The sequence below is a fragment of the Ostrea edulis genome, chromosome 1 (assembly GCF_947568905.1).
Source record: "Ostrea edulis chromosome 1, xbOstEdul1.1, whole genome shotgun sequence".
In the NCBI taxonomy this organism is placed as follows: domain Eukaryota; kingdom Metazoa; phylum Mollusca; class Bivalvia; order Ostreida; family Ostreidae; genus Ostrea; species Ostrea edulis.
In genome coordinates, this window is record NC_079164.1 from 104246907 (window position 1) to 104267532 (window position 20626).

At 35.5% G+C, this 20626-nt stretch overlaps 1 protein-coding gene across 8 annotated transcripts in view; it reads right to left on the bottom strand.

Moving 5' to 3' along the window:
* The window catches only part of LOC130051241 (protein broad-minded-like), a 45135-nt gene that overhangs the window by 15541 nt on the left and 8968 nt on the right, over nt 1–20626 (bottom strand). For 3 of the 8 annotated variants that reach the window (XM_056152876.1, XM_056152880.1, XM_056152875.1), the window contains exons 15-28: nt 19305–19444; nt 17593–17625; nt 11463–11590; nt 11085–11274; nt 10506–10606; nt 10205–10343; nt 9157–9244; nt 7949–8067; nt 6755–6874; nt 6340–6428; nt 5879–5986; nt 4514–4625; nt 1509–1608; nt 984–1028 (exon numbers count right to left, since the gene is read on the bottom strand). In XM_056152876.1, the coding sequence (XP_056008851.1) occupies nt 984–1028; nt 1509–1608; nt 4514–4625; nt 5879–5986; nt 6340–6428; nt 6755–6874; nt 7949–8067; nt 9157–9244; nt 10205–10343; nt 10506–10606; nt 11085–11274; nt 11463–11590; nt 17593–17625; nt 19305–19444 (1512 nt within the window). The remainder of the gene's footprint in view (nt 1–983; nt 1029–1508; nt 1609–4513; nt 4626–5878; nt 5987–6339; nt 6429–6754; nt 6875–7948; nt 8068–9156; nt 9245–10204; nt 10344–10505; nt 10607–11084; nt 11275–11462; nt 11591–17592; nt 17626–19304; nt 19445–20626) is intronic. The other 5 variants (XM_056152881.1, XM_056152879.1, XM_056152877.1 and 2 more) reach the window with 3 other exon arrangements.

Genomic DNA, 20626 nt, shown 5'->3' on the forward strand with positions numbered 1-20626 from the left:
ATGATGAGGATGATAATGATGAGGATGATGATGATAATGATGAGGATGAGAATGGTGGTGATGAGATGATAATGATGATGATGGAGATGATAATGATGAGGATGATAATGATGGAGATGATAATGATGAGGATGATAATGATGAGGGTGATGATTATAATGATGAGGATGATGAAGATGATAATGATGAGGGTGATGATGATAATGATGGAGATGATAATGATGAGGGTGATGATGATAATGATGGAGATGATAATGATGAGGATGAGGATGGTGGTGATGAGATGATAATGATGATGATGGAGATGATAATGATGAGGATGATAATGATGGAGATGATAATGATGAGGATGATAATGATGAGGGTGATGATTATAATGATGAGGATGATGAAGATGATAATGATGAGGGTGATGATGATAATGATGAAGATGATAATGATGAGTATGAAGATGATGAGGATGGTGGTGATGAGATGATAATGATGATGATGAAGATGATAATGATGAGGATGATGAAGATGATAATGATGAGGATGAAGATGATAATGATGAGTATGATGTCTTACACACATCAATACACTTTGGATGAATCTGAGAAAGTATTAGAATTTCCAAATGATACCATGGGGTGTTTATTTTTTTAACAGTAAATATAAATGTTTTGCCATTGTTAGTACATGATTTACATGTATAGTAATTAGTTCTACCCAATAAGTTATAAAAGTATTACAATGTTATTCAGCATATACCAGTACCATTTTAAATAGAGAGAAATGTACAAATATATATAATTATATATAAATAAGTTTTAGAAACTCAACCATCACCGGCACTGAAGAGAAATAACACCTACATGTACATAAAAATACACCAATTTGATTAATTTTTGGAATAAGTAAGAATTGAGTGATTTCCCCCTGACCACAGGGTTCACTACCAGAGGGCATTAGTTCACACAGAAATGAGAAATCTATTGGCTGACCTGAACTTGTAAATAAACCCAGAACTTTTCTCTTCACATCAGACTCTGTGTATTATTAAATATATATCAAAGTATTTCTGTGCTGGTGCACTTATTTTTCACTTTCGCTCTGTCCTGATCATTGTCATTAGTATGGATCAGCATTTTAATCAAATTAAACAAATTTGTATAAATAATCCCGTAACAATACATTATGGAAACTCTGTAACAAGTACATGTATATGTAAGCAAAGCAACTAGTTTGTATTCAATATGAAATACATACTGTATATAAATATGTTAAAAATTATAGGATACAAAAAGTATTTTTTAAAATACATATTTTTCAAGCAGTATATGGGCATAATTAAATCATGCAAATATTTTTCATGCATGCATAGTGCACTATATAAAGTACCTCTCCATTAAATACACTTTCAACCACAGTTAAAAAAAATATGCAAAATGTACATAAAATAAGCATACTAAATTGTACATATGCAACAATTATATATATTTCACAGTGCGCTGTGGGTAATTCGTTACCTTGTTTGACGGTCGACCTCCCCACTAGATTGGGGACGTATTCTCTTGGTACTGGATAAGAGGAGAACAGCGGATATGAAAAAGCCCCGGTCTTCTTATTCTGAAATATTGAAAAAAAAATTTGTCCGGCAATGTATTGATGTAGTGGTGGTCTCAATATCTGAGTGTGTTATTAGACGAGACATACCCAGAGCGAACCAGTACCAAGACATAATCAGGGCAAACCAGTGCCAAGACATAATCAGAGCGAACCAGTACCAAGACATAATCAGAGCAAACCAGTACCAGGAAACACCGAGTGTGTTATTAGACGAGACATACCCAGAGCAAACCAGTACCAAGACATACCCAGAGCGAACCAGTACCAAGACATACCCAGAGTGAACCACTACCAAGACATACCCAGAGTGAACCAGTACCAAGACATAACCAGAGCAAACCAGTACCAAGACATACCCAGAGCGAACCAGTACCAAGACATACCCAGAGCGAACCAGTACCAAGACATAATCAGAGTGAACCAGTACCAAGACATACCCAGAGCGAACCAGTACCAAGACATACCCAGAGCGAACCAGTACCAGGAAACACTGAGTGTGTTATTAGACGAGACATACCCAGAGCGAACCAGTACCAAGACATACCCAGAGCGAACCAGTACCAAGACATAATCAGAGTAAACCAGTACCAGGAAACACTGAGTGTGTTATTAGACGAGACATACCCAGAGCGAACCAGTACCAAGACATAATCAGAGCAAACCAGTACCAAGACATAATCAGAGCAAACCAGTGCCAAGACATAATCAGAGCGAACCAGTACCAAGACATAATCAGAGCAAACCAGTACCAGGAAACACTGAGTGTGTTATTAGACGAGACATACCCAGAGCGAACCAGTACCAAGACATACCCAGAGTGAACCACTACCAAGACATAACCAGAGCAAACCAGTACCAGGAAACACTGAGTGTGTTATTAGACGAGACATACCCAGAGCGAACCAGTACCAAGACATAATCAGAGCAAACCAGTGCCAAGACATAATCAGAGCGAACCAGTACCAAGACATAATCAGAGCAAACCAGTACCAGGAAACACTGAGTGTGTTATTAGACGAGACATACCCAGAGCAAACCAGTACCAAGACATAACCAGAGCGAACCAGTACCAAGACATAATCAGAGCGAACCAGTACCAAGACATAATCAGAGCAAACCAGTACCAGGAAACACTGAGTGTGTTATTAGACGAGACATACCCAGAGCAAACCAGTACCAAGACATACCCAGAGCGAACCAGTACCAAGACATACCCAGAGTGAACCAGTACCAAGACATAATCAGAGCAAACCAGTACCAGGAAACACTGAGTGTGTTATTAGACGAGACATACCCAGAGCGAACCACTACCAAGACATAACCAGAGCAAACCAGTACCAAGACATACCCAGAGCAAATCAGTACCAAGACATAATCAGAGCAAACCAGTACCAGGAAACACTGAGTGTGTTATTAGACGAGACATACCCAGAGCGAACCACTACCAAGACATAACCAGAGCAAACCAGTACCAAGACATACCCAGAGCAAATCAGTACCAAGACATAATCAGAGCAAACCAGTACCAGGAAACACTGAGTGTGTTATTAGACAAGACATACCCAGAGCGAACCAGTACCAAGACATACCCAGAGCGAACCAGTACCAAGACATACCCAGAGTGAACCAGTACCAAGACATAATCAGAGCAAACCAGTGCCAAGACATAATCAGAGCGAACCAGTACCAAGACATAATCAGAGCAAACCAGTACCAGGAAACACTGAGTGTGTTATTAGACGAGACATACCCAGAGCGAACCAGTACCAAGACATACCCAGAGCAAACCAGTACCAAGACATACCCAGAGTGAACCACTACCAAGACATAACCAGAGCAAACCAGTACCAGGAAACACTGAGTGTGTTATTAGACGAGACATACCCAGAGCGAACCAGTACCAAGACATAATCAGAGCAAACCAGTGCCAAGACATAATCAGAGCAAACCAGTACCAAGACATAATCAGAGCAAACCAGTACCAGGAAACACTGAGTGTGTTATTAGACGAGACATACCCAGAGCAAACCAGTACCAAGACATAACCAGAGCGAACCAGTACCAAGACATACCCAGAGTGAACCACTACCAAGACATAATCAGAGTGAACCACTACCAAGACATAACCAGAGCAAACCAGTACCAAGACATACCCAGAGTGAACCAGTACCAAGACATACCCAGAGTGAACCACTACCAAGACATAACCAGAGCAAACCAGTACCAAGACATACCCAGAGTGAACCAGTACCAAGACATACCCAGAGTGAACCACTACCAAGACATAACCAGAGCAAACCAGTACCAAGACATACCCAGAGCAAATCAGTACCAAGACATAATCAGAGCAAACCAGTACCAGGAAACACTGAGTGTGTTATTAGACGAGACATACCCAGAGCGAACCACTACCAAGACATAACCAGAGCAAACCAGTACCAAGACATACCCAGAGTGAACCACTACCAAGACATAATCAGAGTGAACCACTACCAAGACATAACCAGAGCAAACCAGTACCAAGACATACCCAGAGTGAACCAGTACCAAGACATAATCAGAGCAAACCAGTACCAGGAAACACTGAGTGTGTTATTAGACGAGACATACCCAGAGCAAACCAGTACCAAGACATACCCAGAGTGAACCAGTACCAAGACATAATCAGAGCAAACCAGTACCAGGAAACATTGGTTTCATCATTATTCAATGTAGACATCAATTTTCCCTTTTTAACATGGTTGAATGCATAACATAGAATCAAGAGTTCATTGCAATACAATTTTCATATAAGACAAAAAATTAATTGTATCTCTCCACATGCCATGTACTATCTTATTGTAGTCATACTATTTGACAAAACCATGAAGTATTAAAACCCCACATGATGGGAGATAATAGTTACCTCATCTATAGCTCTGGGTGGTAAAATCCTCTCTGATGGCCCTCCAATCAAATAAGATCTGACCAGAATCTGGTTTCTCTCTAGTGACAACATGTCTAGGATTATGTCCTCTCTGTCGAATGGAAAACAGGGTGTTAGATATGCCATAAAGGTAAATCTAATTTATACATATTTGTAATTATTTGTTTGTAAATTTTTTTATATTAATTTTAATTGTGTTTACGCAACGTCACATGTCTTTACTAGCGTAGTTATGCGATGTCGAATGTGCGTATGTATATTGTGACGTAAAATTAACAGATCAGAAAAAAACAACAGTTTTGATTTACTGTAACTGTTGTAGTTGGCAATTAAGTTAGACACACTAAATTTTGGTAAGCATACTTTTATTATTTGATAATTTACAGTTCAATTAATACAAAGAATCATCAAGCGTGTACATAACGCACTGACCATTATTTCAGTAATTTAGCAGTTCATATTTAGATATCAAGGATTGTCCGTATTCTTACGTAATATTGTACTTGGTTTAAAGTTTTATTCTAATAATGTGTAACCATATTGTATTATTTGTTTATTCTCTCTTACAGAGATTCGTTTCACATTACTACAGAAAAATAAATAAATATGTAACACATATCTCTCTGGTCTAATATCGGACGAGCTGATGGCAACACAGGGTAATACATATAGATCAGATTTATTTTAGGTTATACTTGTCCCTATAGATCAGATTTATTTTTAAGTTATACTTGTCCCTATAGATCAGATTTATTCTTAAAAGTTATACTTGTCCCTCTAGATCAGATTTATTTTTAAGTTATACTTGTCCCTATAGATCAGATTATTTTAGGTTATAGTTGTCCCTCTAGATCAGATTTATTTTAGGTTCAGTTGTCCCTCTAAATCAGATTTATTTTAGGTTAAGTTGTCCCCCTAAGTCAGACTTACTTTAGGTTAAGTTGTCCCCCTAAGTCAGACTTACTTTAGGTTATGGTTGTCCCCCTAAGTCAGACTTACTTTAGGTTGTGGTTGTCCCCCTAAGTCAGACTTACTTTAGGTTATGGTTGTCCCCCTAAGTCAGACTTACTTTAGGTTATGGTTGTCCCCCTAAGTCAGACTTACTTTAGGTTATGGTTGTCCCCCTAAGTCAGACTTACTTTAGGTTAAGTTGTCCCCCTAAGTCAGACTTACTTTAGGTTATGGTTGTCCCCCTAAGTCAGACTTACTTTAGGTTAAGTTGTCCCCCTAAGTCAGACTTACTTTAAGTTAAGTTGTCCCCCTAAGTCAGACTTACTTTAGGTTGTGGTTGTCCCCTAAGTCAGACTTACTTTAGGTTAAGTTGTCCCCCTAAGTCAGACTTACTTTAGGTTGTGGTTGTCCCCCTGGGCTGACAGTAGAATGTCCTGGAAGTTATACTGGGATTGTAACAACAGAAAGGTATCCAGGCAACAGATCATCACACTCAGCACTCTAAAATCAATTACAATAAATCTACCATAATATATATATAAACACTGCCTTTATTCTACTTAGCAAATAAAATTTAGTACAATGCACAGGATTGTAAGATCAATCACTTCTATAGAATTTTATTCACATCCTCTCCAGCACCTGTTTGCTGTCATTACATGTATATTAGAGTACGACAAGTTTCTTGAAAAGTGTGTCTCTCTCTGTTACTTACACAAATTGACTATAAGGGTTTACCTTAATCCAAAAGTGTGTCTCTCTCTGTTACTTACACAAATTGACTATAAGGGTTTACCTTAATCCAAAAGTGTGTCTCTCTCTGTTACTTACACAAATTGACTATAAGGGTTTACCTTAATCCAAAAGTGTGACTCTGCTCAAAATTGAAAAGGGAATGGAATTTAGCCTCAGAGTCTACCATGATTAAACGATCCACAAAATCCTGAAAGAAAACAGAACAGCACAGCATCAGTTTCTGTCTCATAGAGCATTAAATGAATGAAGTTCTCATAGAGCATTAAATCAATGAAGTTCTCATAGAGCATTAAATTAATGAAGTTCTCATAAAGCATTAAATTAATGCAGTCCAAAGTTTTTCTGAAATGCTGTCCAGGAATATGGTAACTTTTTACATTACAAATAAGAAAAAAAAGTTGTTCACAAATTCTAGAAATATGCGAAAACTGTACTTATAAGTATATTACCTAAGAATTGTGAAACATTATCGCATTAATACAGAGAACATACATGTAGTTTTGACAAACATACCACTATCGTTGTAGGAATTTCCCTAAATCCGTACTCAGCTTTGGATGGCAGGGGCTTGTTAGCAAGGACTTCAAACACAGCGGGGAATGCAGACAGAACATTTAACAGCCTAATCAAATGCTGCAAAAAAGATTTTATTTTTTAAGACACTATATACTAGTGCCAGCTATTCAATAGCCCTAACAATAACCCAAACCCTAAATCTTCATGGCTAAAACTTTGATGAGCGAATATGTAATTTCCGGACTGATAGATATTTTAAACACTGGTCTGATATGTGATATGGGTTTTTGGACCAGTCCCTTGATGGTTAAAACTTTGATGAGTGAATATGTAATTTCCGGATTGATAGACATTTTTATCATATACTTGGTAATGATTATGCTGATTCTGCACTGCGTGATATGGGTGACGTCACAATAGCCAATGTCAACGACCTGTCGGAAAACCCATATCACATATCAGACCGGCATGCAAAAATGCATATCAAGCCAGAAATTACGTATTCACTCGTAATAATCAGTGTTTTTACCACAGTAAATCATGGTAGGCAATGTATCAAATATTAATCGATCTTTAAAATGCAATAAATTAACATGTATGTGATTAAAATAATAGCACCTAAATGTAAAACCAATATATCAGATTACCCCCCACCCCCTCAAAAACACTATACTGCACACATGTACAGTATACAAGATTTATCAATAAATATAAAAAATGTGCAGTATATGATAAATAGAATATTCCATGCTAAAATCCATACCATATGTCATATCAGTCCTCAGGTCCCATATCAACCCTCGGGCTGATATGGGGCCACTCAGGCTGATATGGGGCCACTTGGGCTGATATGACATACGATATGGATTTTAGTATGAAATATTCTCTATTTACACACTGGTCTGATATGCAATATAAGTTTTTGGACCGGACCCTTGATGGTTAAAACTTTGATGAGCGAATATGTAATTTCCAGACTGATAGACATTTTTACACACTGGTCTGATATATGATATGGGTTTTTGGACCGGTCGTTGATATCGACAGCTATTGTGATGTCATTCGTATCATGCAGCGCAGAATTGGCATAATTACCAAGTATAGGATGAATACCACTAACGATTACAGTCACAGATATATTTTGACATTGTGTATTGACAAATCTTAGTTTTGACAAATCCTTGTTTTTACCTTGTGAGAAGATCTATCTATAGTATCCACTGACCAGGTTTTTGGGGTAAAGAGGGGTGTGTCAGAGGCCCCACACTCCAAAACAGACCACAGCTCTGCTATCAGGGACTTAATGTAACCTGTAAAATTAGTGGTAGTCAAAAAATCTGTTTCAATATGATTTTAAAGAGTCATACTTAAAATGTGCAAAATATTTAAACTACTCAATCATTAAAAATTGCATATATGCATACACAAATACCAATACTAAGTGCTGACATTTTTTTTATTGTGAGCACAGTCAATTGCACAGCAGGCTCTAAAGATTAGGACAGAGAAAATTCAAGTCTACACATATAATTTGTACTACAATGAATTTTCAATGTAAAAAAAAAACACCTCCCATAATCCTAATAACTGTTCTTTCTGATCTTGCAAAGTGACACTTCCGTAACTTGAGAACTTAGTACTATGTATCTGTAAGCTTGACATCAAATGATTAATTTCATGCTTTTGGGTGGATCTTATAGTATCATTAACAAATTAAAAAAAGAAAAGAAAAAGAGTGGGGGCGGGGGGTCTAACATGTGGTAAACTTGAATTTACATTTATTTCCGATGTGCGAATGCTGAATATCTAATCAGTGTGTTAAAGATTAGGATTTTGTACAATATATGATATTGCTCGAATTTGCTCTTTGAAAAATACATCAATGTTAAATGGAGTTATTACATAAAATTTAAGGATATAATCACCTTGCTTTAAAGAGAGATTTGAGAAGTTTTCTTTTTTCCTGTTACACAATCTTCATTACACTACAGAGCCCCCCCCCCCTTTTTTTTTTGTTTAAACATCTTTATTCCATTGGTAGAGACTACGTCAAGCATGCAGCATTTAGAGAGACTAAGGGACCAAATCCCCCACCCTGAGCTTGGTAGAAAATAAAATTAATATATTTTCCTATCTTTTTGCACCTCCAGTTGTAAAATATTAAGTGCTAGCCTCTAGAATATGTTAGACCCCCTGGAAAGAATTGAATGGGGTGGAAACCACTCCCCCCTAAAAACTCGAAACACTTCTGGATCTGTGCATGTATATCTACCTGTTCTCACCCTAATGGTAGCAGCATCAACATATTAATCTTTATGGATACAAAAGCTGGCGATTATAGTGCATTATTAAATACATCAATACACATAATCAATTTCACAATTTTTCAAGTCATTCACCTGTTTTCTGAAGAGCCATCATTCCTGGTGCTGTGGCAGCCACTTGAGTCACCATGTAACCATACCCAAACTTCTCACACTTGCTCACCTAAAATAAAAAATACATTTAATGTCTTCATTCATCTTTAGTTAGATATAAGTCACTAAAAGACAGTTATTACAAGTAACATCAATGCAAACAGGAATCACACAAACAAAAATAAATTTTATATACAGATACAGTCAAACTTGTCTTAGCGGCCACTTGAAATCAGCAACCACTCCCGAACAACGGTCACTCTCAATTCCCCCCGATGATTTTTCCCTATATATTTGTACTGGAATAAATGGCCACCTGTGTAAGGTAGCCACTCAAATCCTCACCCAACACGTTAATTACACTGTAACACGTGGCCACTTTGTTCAACAACGTGATATTTTACATGAGTTAATCAGCTGTGACGATAGCTGATTGTTTTGAAAACACACATTTGCTTGGGTAATTAAATACTGGTCAATTAACCTGAAGCTATTAACAGATTTGTGTTCAAATGAAATATTTTGTACTCTGTTATCGATGTTTGTCATTTTTAACACATTGTTGAAATGGCTTCGCCGAATGTGAAACGGAAAGTTTTAACTTTGTCCGAAAAAATCAAAGTGATTGATATGGATAAAAAAAGGTATATCTTCTCGCAAGATTGCTGCAGAATTAAATGTTGGCAAGACTCAGCTACACAATATTTTGAAAATAAAAGCTGAATATCTGGAGGGTTTTGAAAATAATGTGGATTCAGAAAGAAAACGGTGACGACACATTACGGGAAATGAATGTACATATGTATGAAATTCACCTTCTTTTACTCTGTGAAGTGTACTAAAGTTTACAACTTGTTCATATATTGATTGACTGGCTGTTTACAGGGCAAACTGGAATAAGAGGCCACCTGTCATAAGTGGCCAGATTCATAACTTCCCTAAGGTGGCCTTTTAAAACAAGTTTGACTGTATATGTATACATGGACAGGTAAAATAATACATGCTTGGTATCATATTCTATAATATTTACCTGAAGTTTCTTCTCATATCTGGCATACATATAGGACACACACTCATTCATAGCTCCAGTCTGCTGTAGCAAGAGAAGACCTTTAGCTGAACTGGCAAAGTTCAACAGGTTGTCTCTCAATATGTCTTCCCAGGCAGTGCTATACAAAGAAGCAAGACAGAGTCATTAAAACTAAAGCCTCTCTTCACTGTATACCTACTTAACTGTGTTCTTCTCCAACAAACCTATAACCATTAATTCATACATCATACTACAATGTGATTGTACATGTATAATCTTTATCATTGGTTAGTACACTTACATGTCCAGATTGCCATGTCTGGTTGTAACAATGGAGTCGGAATCACTGGAGCTGTTGTCTGATGGTGTGGGAGTCACAGCTCTCTCTGTTTCTTTGAAAGCCTGTGAATACCACCCAGACAATGTCAAGAGTTATGTCCCTTTCAACGTGTTTTCTTTGTTGTCTTCATATTTATTTCTTTCAAAACTTTTTGAAAAATGTTATATCAGATGTGACATATCACATATTATGCTCCTTAAACTGCATTTTATCTCATATTTTTGTATACATCAATCTTTTCACATTTCTTTTTAAAACATTTATCAAAATAACATCATTCTACATATACTAAAAGTTTAGGCATTCTTTTTTAGCAACAGATTTTGCAGGAAGAAAACCACGAGCAACAGCACAATATACTGAAATCTTAATACCCTAATAAAAATGCTAATACCTGACACCCATTTACAGTATGAAATAATGTGCTAGATATGTTTTCAAGGCATCATTTCAAACCCATGTCAGTGACCTATACACATAATTTTCTAAGAAAATGGAACGTGCCTGATAACAATAAATGTCATATACTAAAATACTGACCTTTTTCCAGACACCCACAACAACATTATGAAGGTCATACTGATAGAGGACAAGTAAGCCCTCGCACGTGTTGTACAACTGTCGGCAGATATACAGGTATGCTCCAATCACATTCTTTGAAGGAGCTCGAGGGATTTCTCCAAGAAGGGCCTTCCGTGTAAATTTGGCAATGATGTGCGCAGCTGAAGATCTGAAGAGAAATTATATTATTATTGAATTAAGATTCCAAAGATACAATTACAGTATTACAAAACACACATTTCATTAATTATTTTGAATTTGTTTTATTATCATTAGATTAAATACAAAGTACAAAATTCATTTTGTATGACTCCATTTTTCCTTTGTAAGTCTCTTAAAATGTAAGTCTATTTTTACTTTGTGCGTGTGAGCATGTCTTTGCGTTCTCCATACATCAGATGACGTCTGCCTTTGGTACTTGATGCTATCATAGATACAATATCCGCTACATAGAGCAGAGTGCTCTCCCCTGGGGTATTGTGCTCCTGTAAATTAAAATAACAGATTTGCAATGATCGTATATCTAAATTCCATTAAAAATCATTGAATAATGTTTGAAAAAATGAAATTTTAAATTATCTTTAAATTTTTAGTAATGACTGCAGTTGTGAAAATATTTATAAATGTAAACGGTAACTGAGATTGAGCACAACTCTTAACAAGAAGAGATGTAATTTACGATCAATGTTATATGTACACAACAGTTTATATATATAGTCAGTATCTACCTACAAAGTGTTAGGACACCGATATATCAAATAGCTAACAGCATATGTCACCGACTCTTGGTATGCATATAATGTAATCACATTAAAGTTAATTCAATTGCATGACCAATAACACTTTATATCATCTATTTAAAGTAGAACAGCTAAATAAAGCTGAAAAGTTGTTGGTAACAAAGGATTGAAAATGTTTTCTGCAAAGCAATTAAATTTTAATCTAGTACCAGGTAAACCTAATGTATAATAATCTGACATCAATAGTCAATTATTCATTTATTTTATTTTTTTTCAAAATTGAAGCAAGTTCCATGTAGCAATTTAAATATCTTTACTTTATAATTCATTACAGGGGTATAGAGGGGGTCCTCGTTAGCTTGGGTTTTGACAGTGACTCTCCAAACTAGAGGTATGTATTGAACATAATGCTAACTGCTAGACAAGGGCAAGAGGATGAACCAATAGCTCCTCTTAATCATAAAAAAATAATCACTTATCTTCCTTACACACATGTACACACATTTATGGTAACATTATCAATCATTAAAACATGGTGGAATAAGTTGAATCAATAGCTACTTTTCCTGTACCTTGAATATACTATCAGTAAAACGATTATTGTGATCATGTCATCCATCTTATTTTTCTACCATACGTCTGGTCAACACGAATAGAATGTTAGTCAGAAAAAAAACTGTGGAGTCAAATCAATCTCTGCTTGCTGTCTGTGAATTGTGTCATTATCAAGAACACTGGTATTTCTACCAGAACTTTCTTATCACTATAGGCGTTGTAAACCCCCCGCCCCCCCCCCCCCCCCCCCTCCCAAATTGGAGGGGTACTACATGCAGACTGTACAGATTGTGGTCGCTTCATTCCAATACGTCAATGAAGCAGCTGTTTATGAAATAACAAAACTATCTATACACATAAGTTTGCTATAATCAAACAGGTGGATACTGAAATTTCTTTAACAAAAAGCAATTTCAATCCAATGTTATCAATGAAGCGTACATTAAAGTTTGACCGTTTAAAGGACATGCTCCTCATAAACTTGATCAAAAGTCATTGGTCAATTGAATCAGATGGGGATTGCAATATGCATATGTCTGTGACATGCACTAGAAATTGCTGTTTGAAATATTAGCATATCACCATATACACATAATTCGTATTTAAAACGTTACTGTATTCACAATAGCATAGAGAATTTAACTTGTATTTAGTTCATTTTATTCAAAATCAAAGTTCTCCTTTCAATACACTGTCAAGAAAAGGACCCCTGGAATTCTGAAAGCTCTCTAACTCTAGGATGGCATGAATAAACCCAAGCTCCATATATCTATGATCATGAAATGTCTTCAGAAATAAAATAGATTTGTCAATGGAATCAATGACTACATTATCTTAAAAGGAGAAAATAAGATTTGGAATGGATATTACTTAAACTGAAAAGAGAAAATTACATGAATGGCAACTGGGCAATAGGGAAACAAACTTAATGGTTATACTGGCCATCTGTTACTTGGTGCAAGAGATCGGTGTAAGTTTAAAGTCAACACTCCGAGGTACTTCTCATCACACAAGATGTAGTACAAGGTTCTGCTCTCTAAAATATGCTACTACTCTTAATTTCATATATTAAATGTTCATGGTATTTAAAGGACATATACCCAATATGTAGTCAGCAAGCAAAAAGTCTGAGAATTGTAAATATGTCAAACTTACCCAGAGAATATTCATACCCAATCTATTTAAAATTAGATCTTCCATCCGCGACGTATCGAAAACTGGGGAGCGGATGGAAGATCTAATTTTAATTAGATTGATTCATACCAAATATCAAGTAGATATGACTTACAATTATAGAAAAAAAATCTATATGCATATATGTGCATTACATGTACAATGATGTTATTTGGCAAACAGACAGCAAATGAATCAGAAATCTTAAAGTGTGTCACATAGTAGAGTTGAAAAAGAGGTACATGTACCAAATGATTATGAGGATCAGGATCTGATAAAATGGCCACTAGGGAATAATGAGCTTGGATATTACAAGGTACCACTAAAAAACAAGTTTACTTTTTCGTCTCAAATAAAAAATGAAATGTCGTTTATGGCAAGATTCGTATCATAAAATTCCAGACATAACAAGGTCAAATTCTGTGCTGATTAGTATAAAGCATTATTGGATATAACGAGACACTGGAAGCATGCTTGATTGCATTGTCTGGTCTGGAGTATGAAATGGTAATTATTGTAGGTATGTGTACATAATTTTACATGAGGACAATGTGGTAAAAGTGTTACAAAATAATGATGAGTTGTTTTTATAGTACTGTAATATTCACTTTATTCTTGGTTACTAAGAAAAGAAAGCTCATTGCTTAGAAACAAAAAGTAAGCTAACAAAGTTGAAAATGGATTAAAAACAAAGAGTGAAATTGCAAAGGACTATAGATTAGTGCCAAGAACATTTAATACAATTTTGGCCACAACAGAAAAGAATTTAGATCTGGTGATTTCATTGCTATAGCAAATGCATTTATTGAATAGTTTGTAGAGGAAAGAAATGAGAGCATTCCTATTCCTGGTCAAATTTTAGCTTCATAAGAAGTTCCTGCCCAAAAAAATGAAATAACGAAAAACTTATAGATCATGATGACCATGATTCGGACAATGATCTCAGCTAATTCGGACAATGATCTCAGCTAATTCGGACAATGATCTCAGCTAATTCGGACAATGATCTCAGCTAATTCAGACAATGATCTCAGCTAAGTAGAAATTAGGAACTTGCTTCGGACAGAACATGAAGCTACAACTAGTAAAAATTATCATTTAAATAAAGTCTAGAGTGAAATTGAAAATGAAGAGGTTGACAGAAGTGAAAAAGAAAATGATTGTGACAATGTACTAGAGTTAGAAATTTTTACAAAGGAAGTGTCTGACATGGTACTGATATTGCAAAACCTTTAGTGCAAAAAAAACAACAACAAAAGAATCAATTTGAAACAAAACACCCCAAAAAACAAAAACAAAAAAAAGAGCAAATAAGAACAAAAACTGGACAGTGTTGATTCGACTGTCTGCACTATATAAATTTCAATAAATATTAATCATATGGAAACCATCAGAAATGTAATCAAAAAGTTTTTGGTGAAGTAAAATTGAGGTGGAATGTATGTGATGCATATTCAATGTCCTTAAAATTGTTCATATGCACTAATAAAGTAAGCTGTACATAAGTTTTATTTGAATTAAGAAAGACTTTCCATTTGTTTATTAACAAAGTTTATATAACTACACTGCTTATCTTTTAGGATTTTATGAACATTATTTCAGATGAGCTCAAATATATAAATACACATGTCAGCCTATATGTATATCAAATTACCAATCAGCTTCTGAGAAGCTGACTTCTGATATAATGAGACATAAAATAATGTCCTGAGCACCTCATCATACCCACAAGCCAGTGTATGTAGCTTCTGAGATATATGTACATATAAAATAACGTCCCGAGCACCTCATCATACCCACAAGCCAGTGTATGTAGCTTCTGAGATATATGTACATATAAAATAACGTCCCGAGCACCTCATCATACCCACAAGCCAGTGTATGTAGCTTCCGAGATATATGTACATATAAAATAACGTCCCGAGCACCTCATCATACCCACAAGCCATTGTATGTAGCTTCTGAGATATATGTACATATAAAATAACGTCCCGAGCACCTCATCATACCCACAAGCCAGTGTATGTAGCTTCTGAGATATATGTACATATAAAATAACGTCCCGAGCACCTCATCATACCCACAAGCCAGTGTATGTAGCTTCTGAGATATATGTACATATAAAATAACGTCCCGAGCACCTCATCATACCCACAAGCCAGTGTATGTAGCTTCTGAGATATATGTACATATAAAATAACATCCCGAGCACCTCATCATACCCACAAGCCAGTGTATGTAGCTTCTGAGATATATGTACATATAAAATAACGTCCCGAGCACCTCATCATACCCACAAGCCAGTGTATGTAGCTTCTGAGATATATGTACATATAAAATAACGTCCCGAGCACCTCATCATACCCACAAGCCAGTGTATGTAGCTTCTGAGATACATGTACATATAAAATAACGTCCCGAGCACCTCATCATACCCACAAGCCATTGTATGTAGCTTCTGAGATATATGTACATATAAAATAACGTCCCGAGCACCTCATCATACCCACAAGCCATTGTATGTAGCTTCTGAGATATATGTACATATAAAATAACGTCCCGAGCACCTCATCATACCCACAAGCCAGTGTATGTAGCTTCTGAGATATATGTACATATAAAATAACATCCCGAGCACCTCATCATACCCACAAGCCATTGTATGTAGCTTCTGAGATATATGTACATATAAAATAATGTCCTGAGCACCTCATCATACCCACAAGCCATTGTATGTAGCTTCTGAGATATATGTACATTATTTGTAAAGAGCATCTGTGTATTTTGGCAAACAGGAAATTATTACACTAGAGACCTGAAACATGTCACACAAAGGAACAGATTAATAAGATAGAGAAGGAACTGTTTGGTGGTTTGGGAGATGTTGGTGTGAGTTCTGTTTTGCAGTTTGTAGTGTGTGATAGACAGAGAGATAGAATGGATGAATGGGAGGATGGACTTAAAAGCCAACTACTATACCCCCTTTTTTATAGTAAAGGTATGACAATCTCTGTTTCAGTCTCACCTCATGAAAAGAATAATCGCCTTCTGGTTGCCCAAGCTAAAGTACAAGAGAATTTAGATGTCGACAATTTAACTCTCAATGTTTAACGTCCTTTCAAAAATTTTGTTCTATAAATATCATCCACCATGTTCCATCTAAGGCACAGTAATAATGATCCTGAACTTGGATTTCATGTATTGTAGTTTATCTAAACTCTAAACATTAACATGATAGATTTTATAAGGATCAATAACACACCGGAGAAAAATGATGTGGATGAAAAGTGGAGGATAGGTACAATGATATTTTAAAATTGTAAACTTTTAAATTTACTTTATTTAGTCAAAAAAGTGGAAAGTAATCTGAAAGAAAGTTAAAACCCTTACTAGACTAAAAACCCACAATCTACAGATTAGCAGTTGACACATTAACTGATTTTGCTACCCAGATAGGCAATCAAATTTAACAGAAATATGTAAATATTGCTAATCTCTATATTTTCATTCATGTTTTAAAAGAAAGTCAGCCATTATGACAAAGTAGTGTACCTTCTTAAAGCATAAACAATATTCATTTCTAATGTTAAAACAGATGGCAGTAAGTTTTATCAATTTGTTACACTTCAAAAGCAACAATGGACTGACAAGTTATAGTATAAAAGTTCTATGTTGTAAATTATTGGCATATTGTAAAACACACATGCAATGCAGTTACATGTATCATAAACTTTCTTGAATAATGAACTTATTCCACAGAAATGGAATTTCCATTTCAATCACTCATGTGCATTTTTTTTAAAGAGAAACATCCCAGTTCTTAATGATCTATGCAACAAAAAAGTTGGTTACAAAAGCTAATTAGCTCCCTTTTTTCTGTCTACATAAAATGTGTGTGTGTGTTGAACAGCAACTGCTAATAAGACTGTTATCTTCTACGGCAGCCATACACCAACCAGCTTAATACTAGTAAATATAATACATGCATTGTACAATACAATGGACACATGCACACTTACACCTTCCCCTCCTTCTGACTCGGTTTTGTTACACTAGATGAAGAATGACAAGTATTAGATGACCATCACTTTGTTACGTTAGTAAATGATGAAACACATTTTGTTTCTATGACACCTGGTCACTGAGAGACTTTTTAAAAAGGGGGCTTTTAATAGCATATTTCACATTTTATTTTCACCTTCACATACATGTATTTACATTGTAAACAAAAACATGAAGATTAAATGCTGCTTACATAATGAAGAGTGATTCATGAGCAAATGCTTTATTATGAATTTTAAAATACTAAACATACTGTAGACATAATTTTTTTCCCATGAGATACAGATTTTCATGATGTCTGAAGTTCTTAAAAAAATCTGCAGATTTCAGTGCAAGAGGACTCAGTTTCAACTTTAAGGTGGCTCACTACACCCTGAAATAGTGTCTCAAATCAGTACGAATTGATTTAATCTTATCATAAAAGATATGATGATATATAATAAGTATATCTCTCAAAAAGGCAGAAAATATGCAAATTTGGATAAAAGCATGATTTTAAAAAATTTATTTCAACACATACATGTATGAACAAAAGACTCTGGCATATTTGAACTCAAGATCTGCGGTTCACCAGCCCAATGCTTTAACTCTGAGGTATGATGATAGACAAACAAATCGATCGATACAAATAATTCCACAAACATTTAAATTGCCATCTTGTGACTAGTGTCATAAAGAGTATAAGCTTTAGTGTAGTGAGCTACCTTAAATCATTATTTTTGGATTTAAGTGGGGTTTTGCACAAACGATCATGGTGTTCAATGAATACAAAAATCATAGAAAGGTATAATTAAATACATGAACATGACCCATATCCATATCTTTATTGGTTTATGCAAATTAGAATAGCCAAAATCTAATCATTTTTAATCACTTTTCAAAAATACAGGACATGTTTTTTATTCACTTGACCACATTGTGACTATGCCCTGATTAAGACAAAATATGTCTGCATCACATGTCAATAATTCACAAAGTATGATAAACACTGATAGATGAGGACTAACTGCTTTGATCTTGGTAATTTTAATGTTAAACAGTAATTCAAATGCCTAAAGTAAAAAAAAAAAAAACAGTATAAAATGTACACCGAATCATATGATAAGTGGTCTTTTGTTGCGGTACAGGTAAATTGCGATACAATGTGCGTATCTTTAAATGATTGATAATACTCATTTTTACCACCTACAGAATTCGTGGAATTGAAACAATGGACTAAAATTAAAAAATGTAGAATTATGAAAAAGTGGACAAAATATGTCTACAGTAACTATTTTCAGTTTCTATATAGGTAAAATTCCTTACAGAAGGTGGTGGAATTACAATAACTAAATCATTCTTTAGTTTTCCATACCAAGAAATTTTATGAAGGTGAAACTTATGTAATGAGTTATTAATCAAATGGATATATGTTGTATATAGGACTGTAAGTAAATGAATACCGAACAAATATTCACGAGACATGTGGAAGTATTGACATTTGGATATCAGTATATACATATACATTTATGTACAATGTATAATGAATATTTACAGAAAAAGCTAGAGGTGTTGAGAAGAAATTTTGATATCATAAGGGTACAATAACAGAACAGATACATTCCAATCAATCAGCTAAATGCTTGAGAATGAGCTTTTTCTCTTCTTTCAAAATCACTAGAATGTGTACCTGTGCATCCAGGAACTGTGACACTGGAGAGAGGAGAGCCGTGGTGATCTCGTCTTTATACAGACATATTTCCGCAGTCTGCTCGTGGCTACACAGGATCTTCAGAATGTCAGTCACCAGTGTTGCAGGTTCATAAGACACTACACAAATCAATAATAAGGCTCATACTATATTACACAAGTCAATAACAAGGCTCATAGTATATTACACAAGTCAATAACAAGGCTCATACTATATTACACGTCAAGTCAACAACAAGAGTACCGCCCAAGGTACATAATATGCCCATGAAAAGCTAATATAGGGTGTTTTTCTTACACCATGATTTGTAGAACTTGGCTTCAAGTAGTATCAGCAATCATCAGGGTGTGACATACTTTCTTTGCATCGTAAAAACAAGACATATCATATACTCTTTATGTAATACCAGTATTTTCACTTGGCATAAGATGTATGTGTACCAAGTTTGATGGTCTTTGCCCCAACAAATTGGTCTGCATCCTGTTACTATGACCTTGACCTTAAGAAACAATAGGCATCCTCCACTTGGCATAAAGTGTATGTGTACAAAGTTTGAAAGTCCTAGCCCCAACAGTTCAGTTTGTATCCTGCCTACAAGGTCTTCCTACTGTGATACTGCAACCTTGACCTTTGATCTCTAACCTTGAAAAACACTATGCATCTTCCTCTCATCATGGTGATCAAATGTACCAAGTTGCAATATACTGCAGCTTACGGTTCAGTTTGAATCCTGCCTACAAAGTTTGCCTACTAAGTAATACTGCGACCTTGACCTTTGACTTTGAAAAACAATAGGCATCTTCCTCTCATCATGGTGATAAAATGTACCAGGTTGTAAAATCCTGGAGCTTATGATTCGGTCTTTATCCTGCCCACAAGGTCCAGACAGACGGATGATGCCATACCATAATACCTCCCGTCTTCGACAGGCGTATAAAAAGGGTTCATGCAACAATAAGCAAATCATTAACATGAGCTCTGCAAGGCGGGCCATATCGTAGCTGCAGATCTGAAGCTCTCTGAGAATCTCTGATCTGTCCCAATATTTTCTCAGTGAGCTACAGTTCTGCAGCTAGCCATATCCCCTCACAATGAGTATCTATAAGCTTGTTCTATGAAGTCACATAATGACCTTGACCTTTGAACACCAAAATCAATAGGCTTCTTACTCTCTTGATAAGGAAGCTACATGTGAAGTATAAAATCATTGGGGGCAAAAAATGTGGTCTGTTGAGTGTCTACAAGCTCAGTGTTACTGGTACACACACGGGCGTGTTCATTTCTATATCTCGCAATGAATT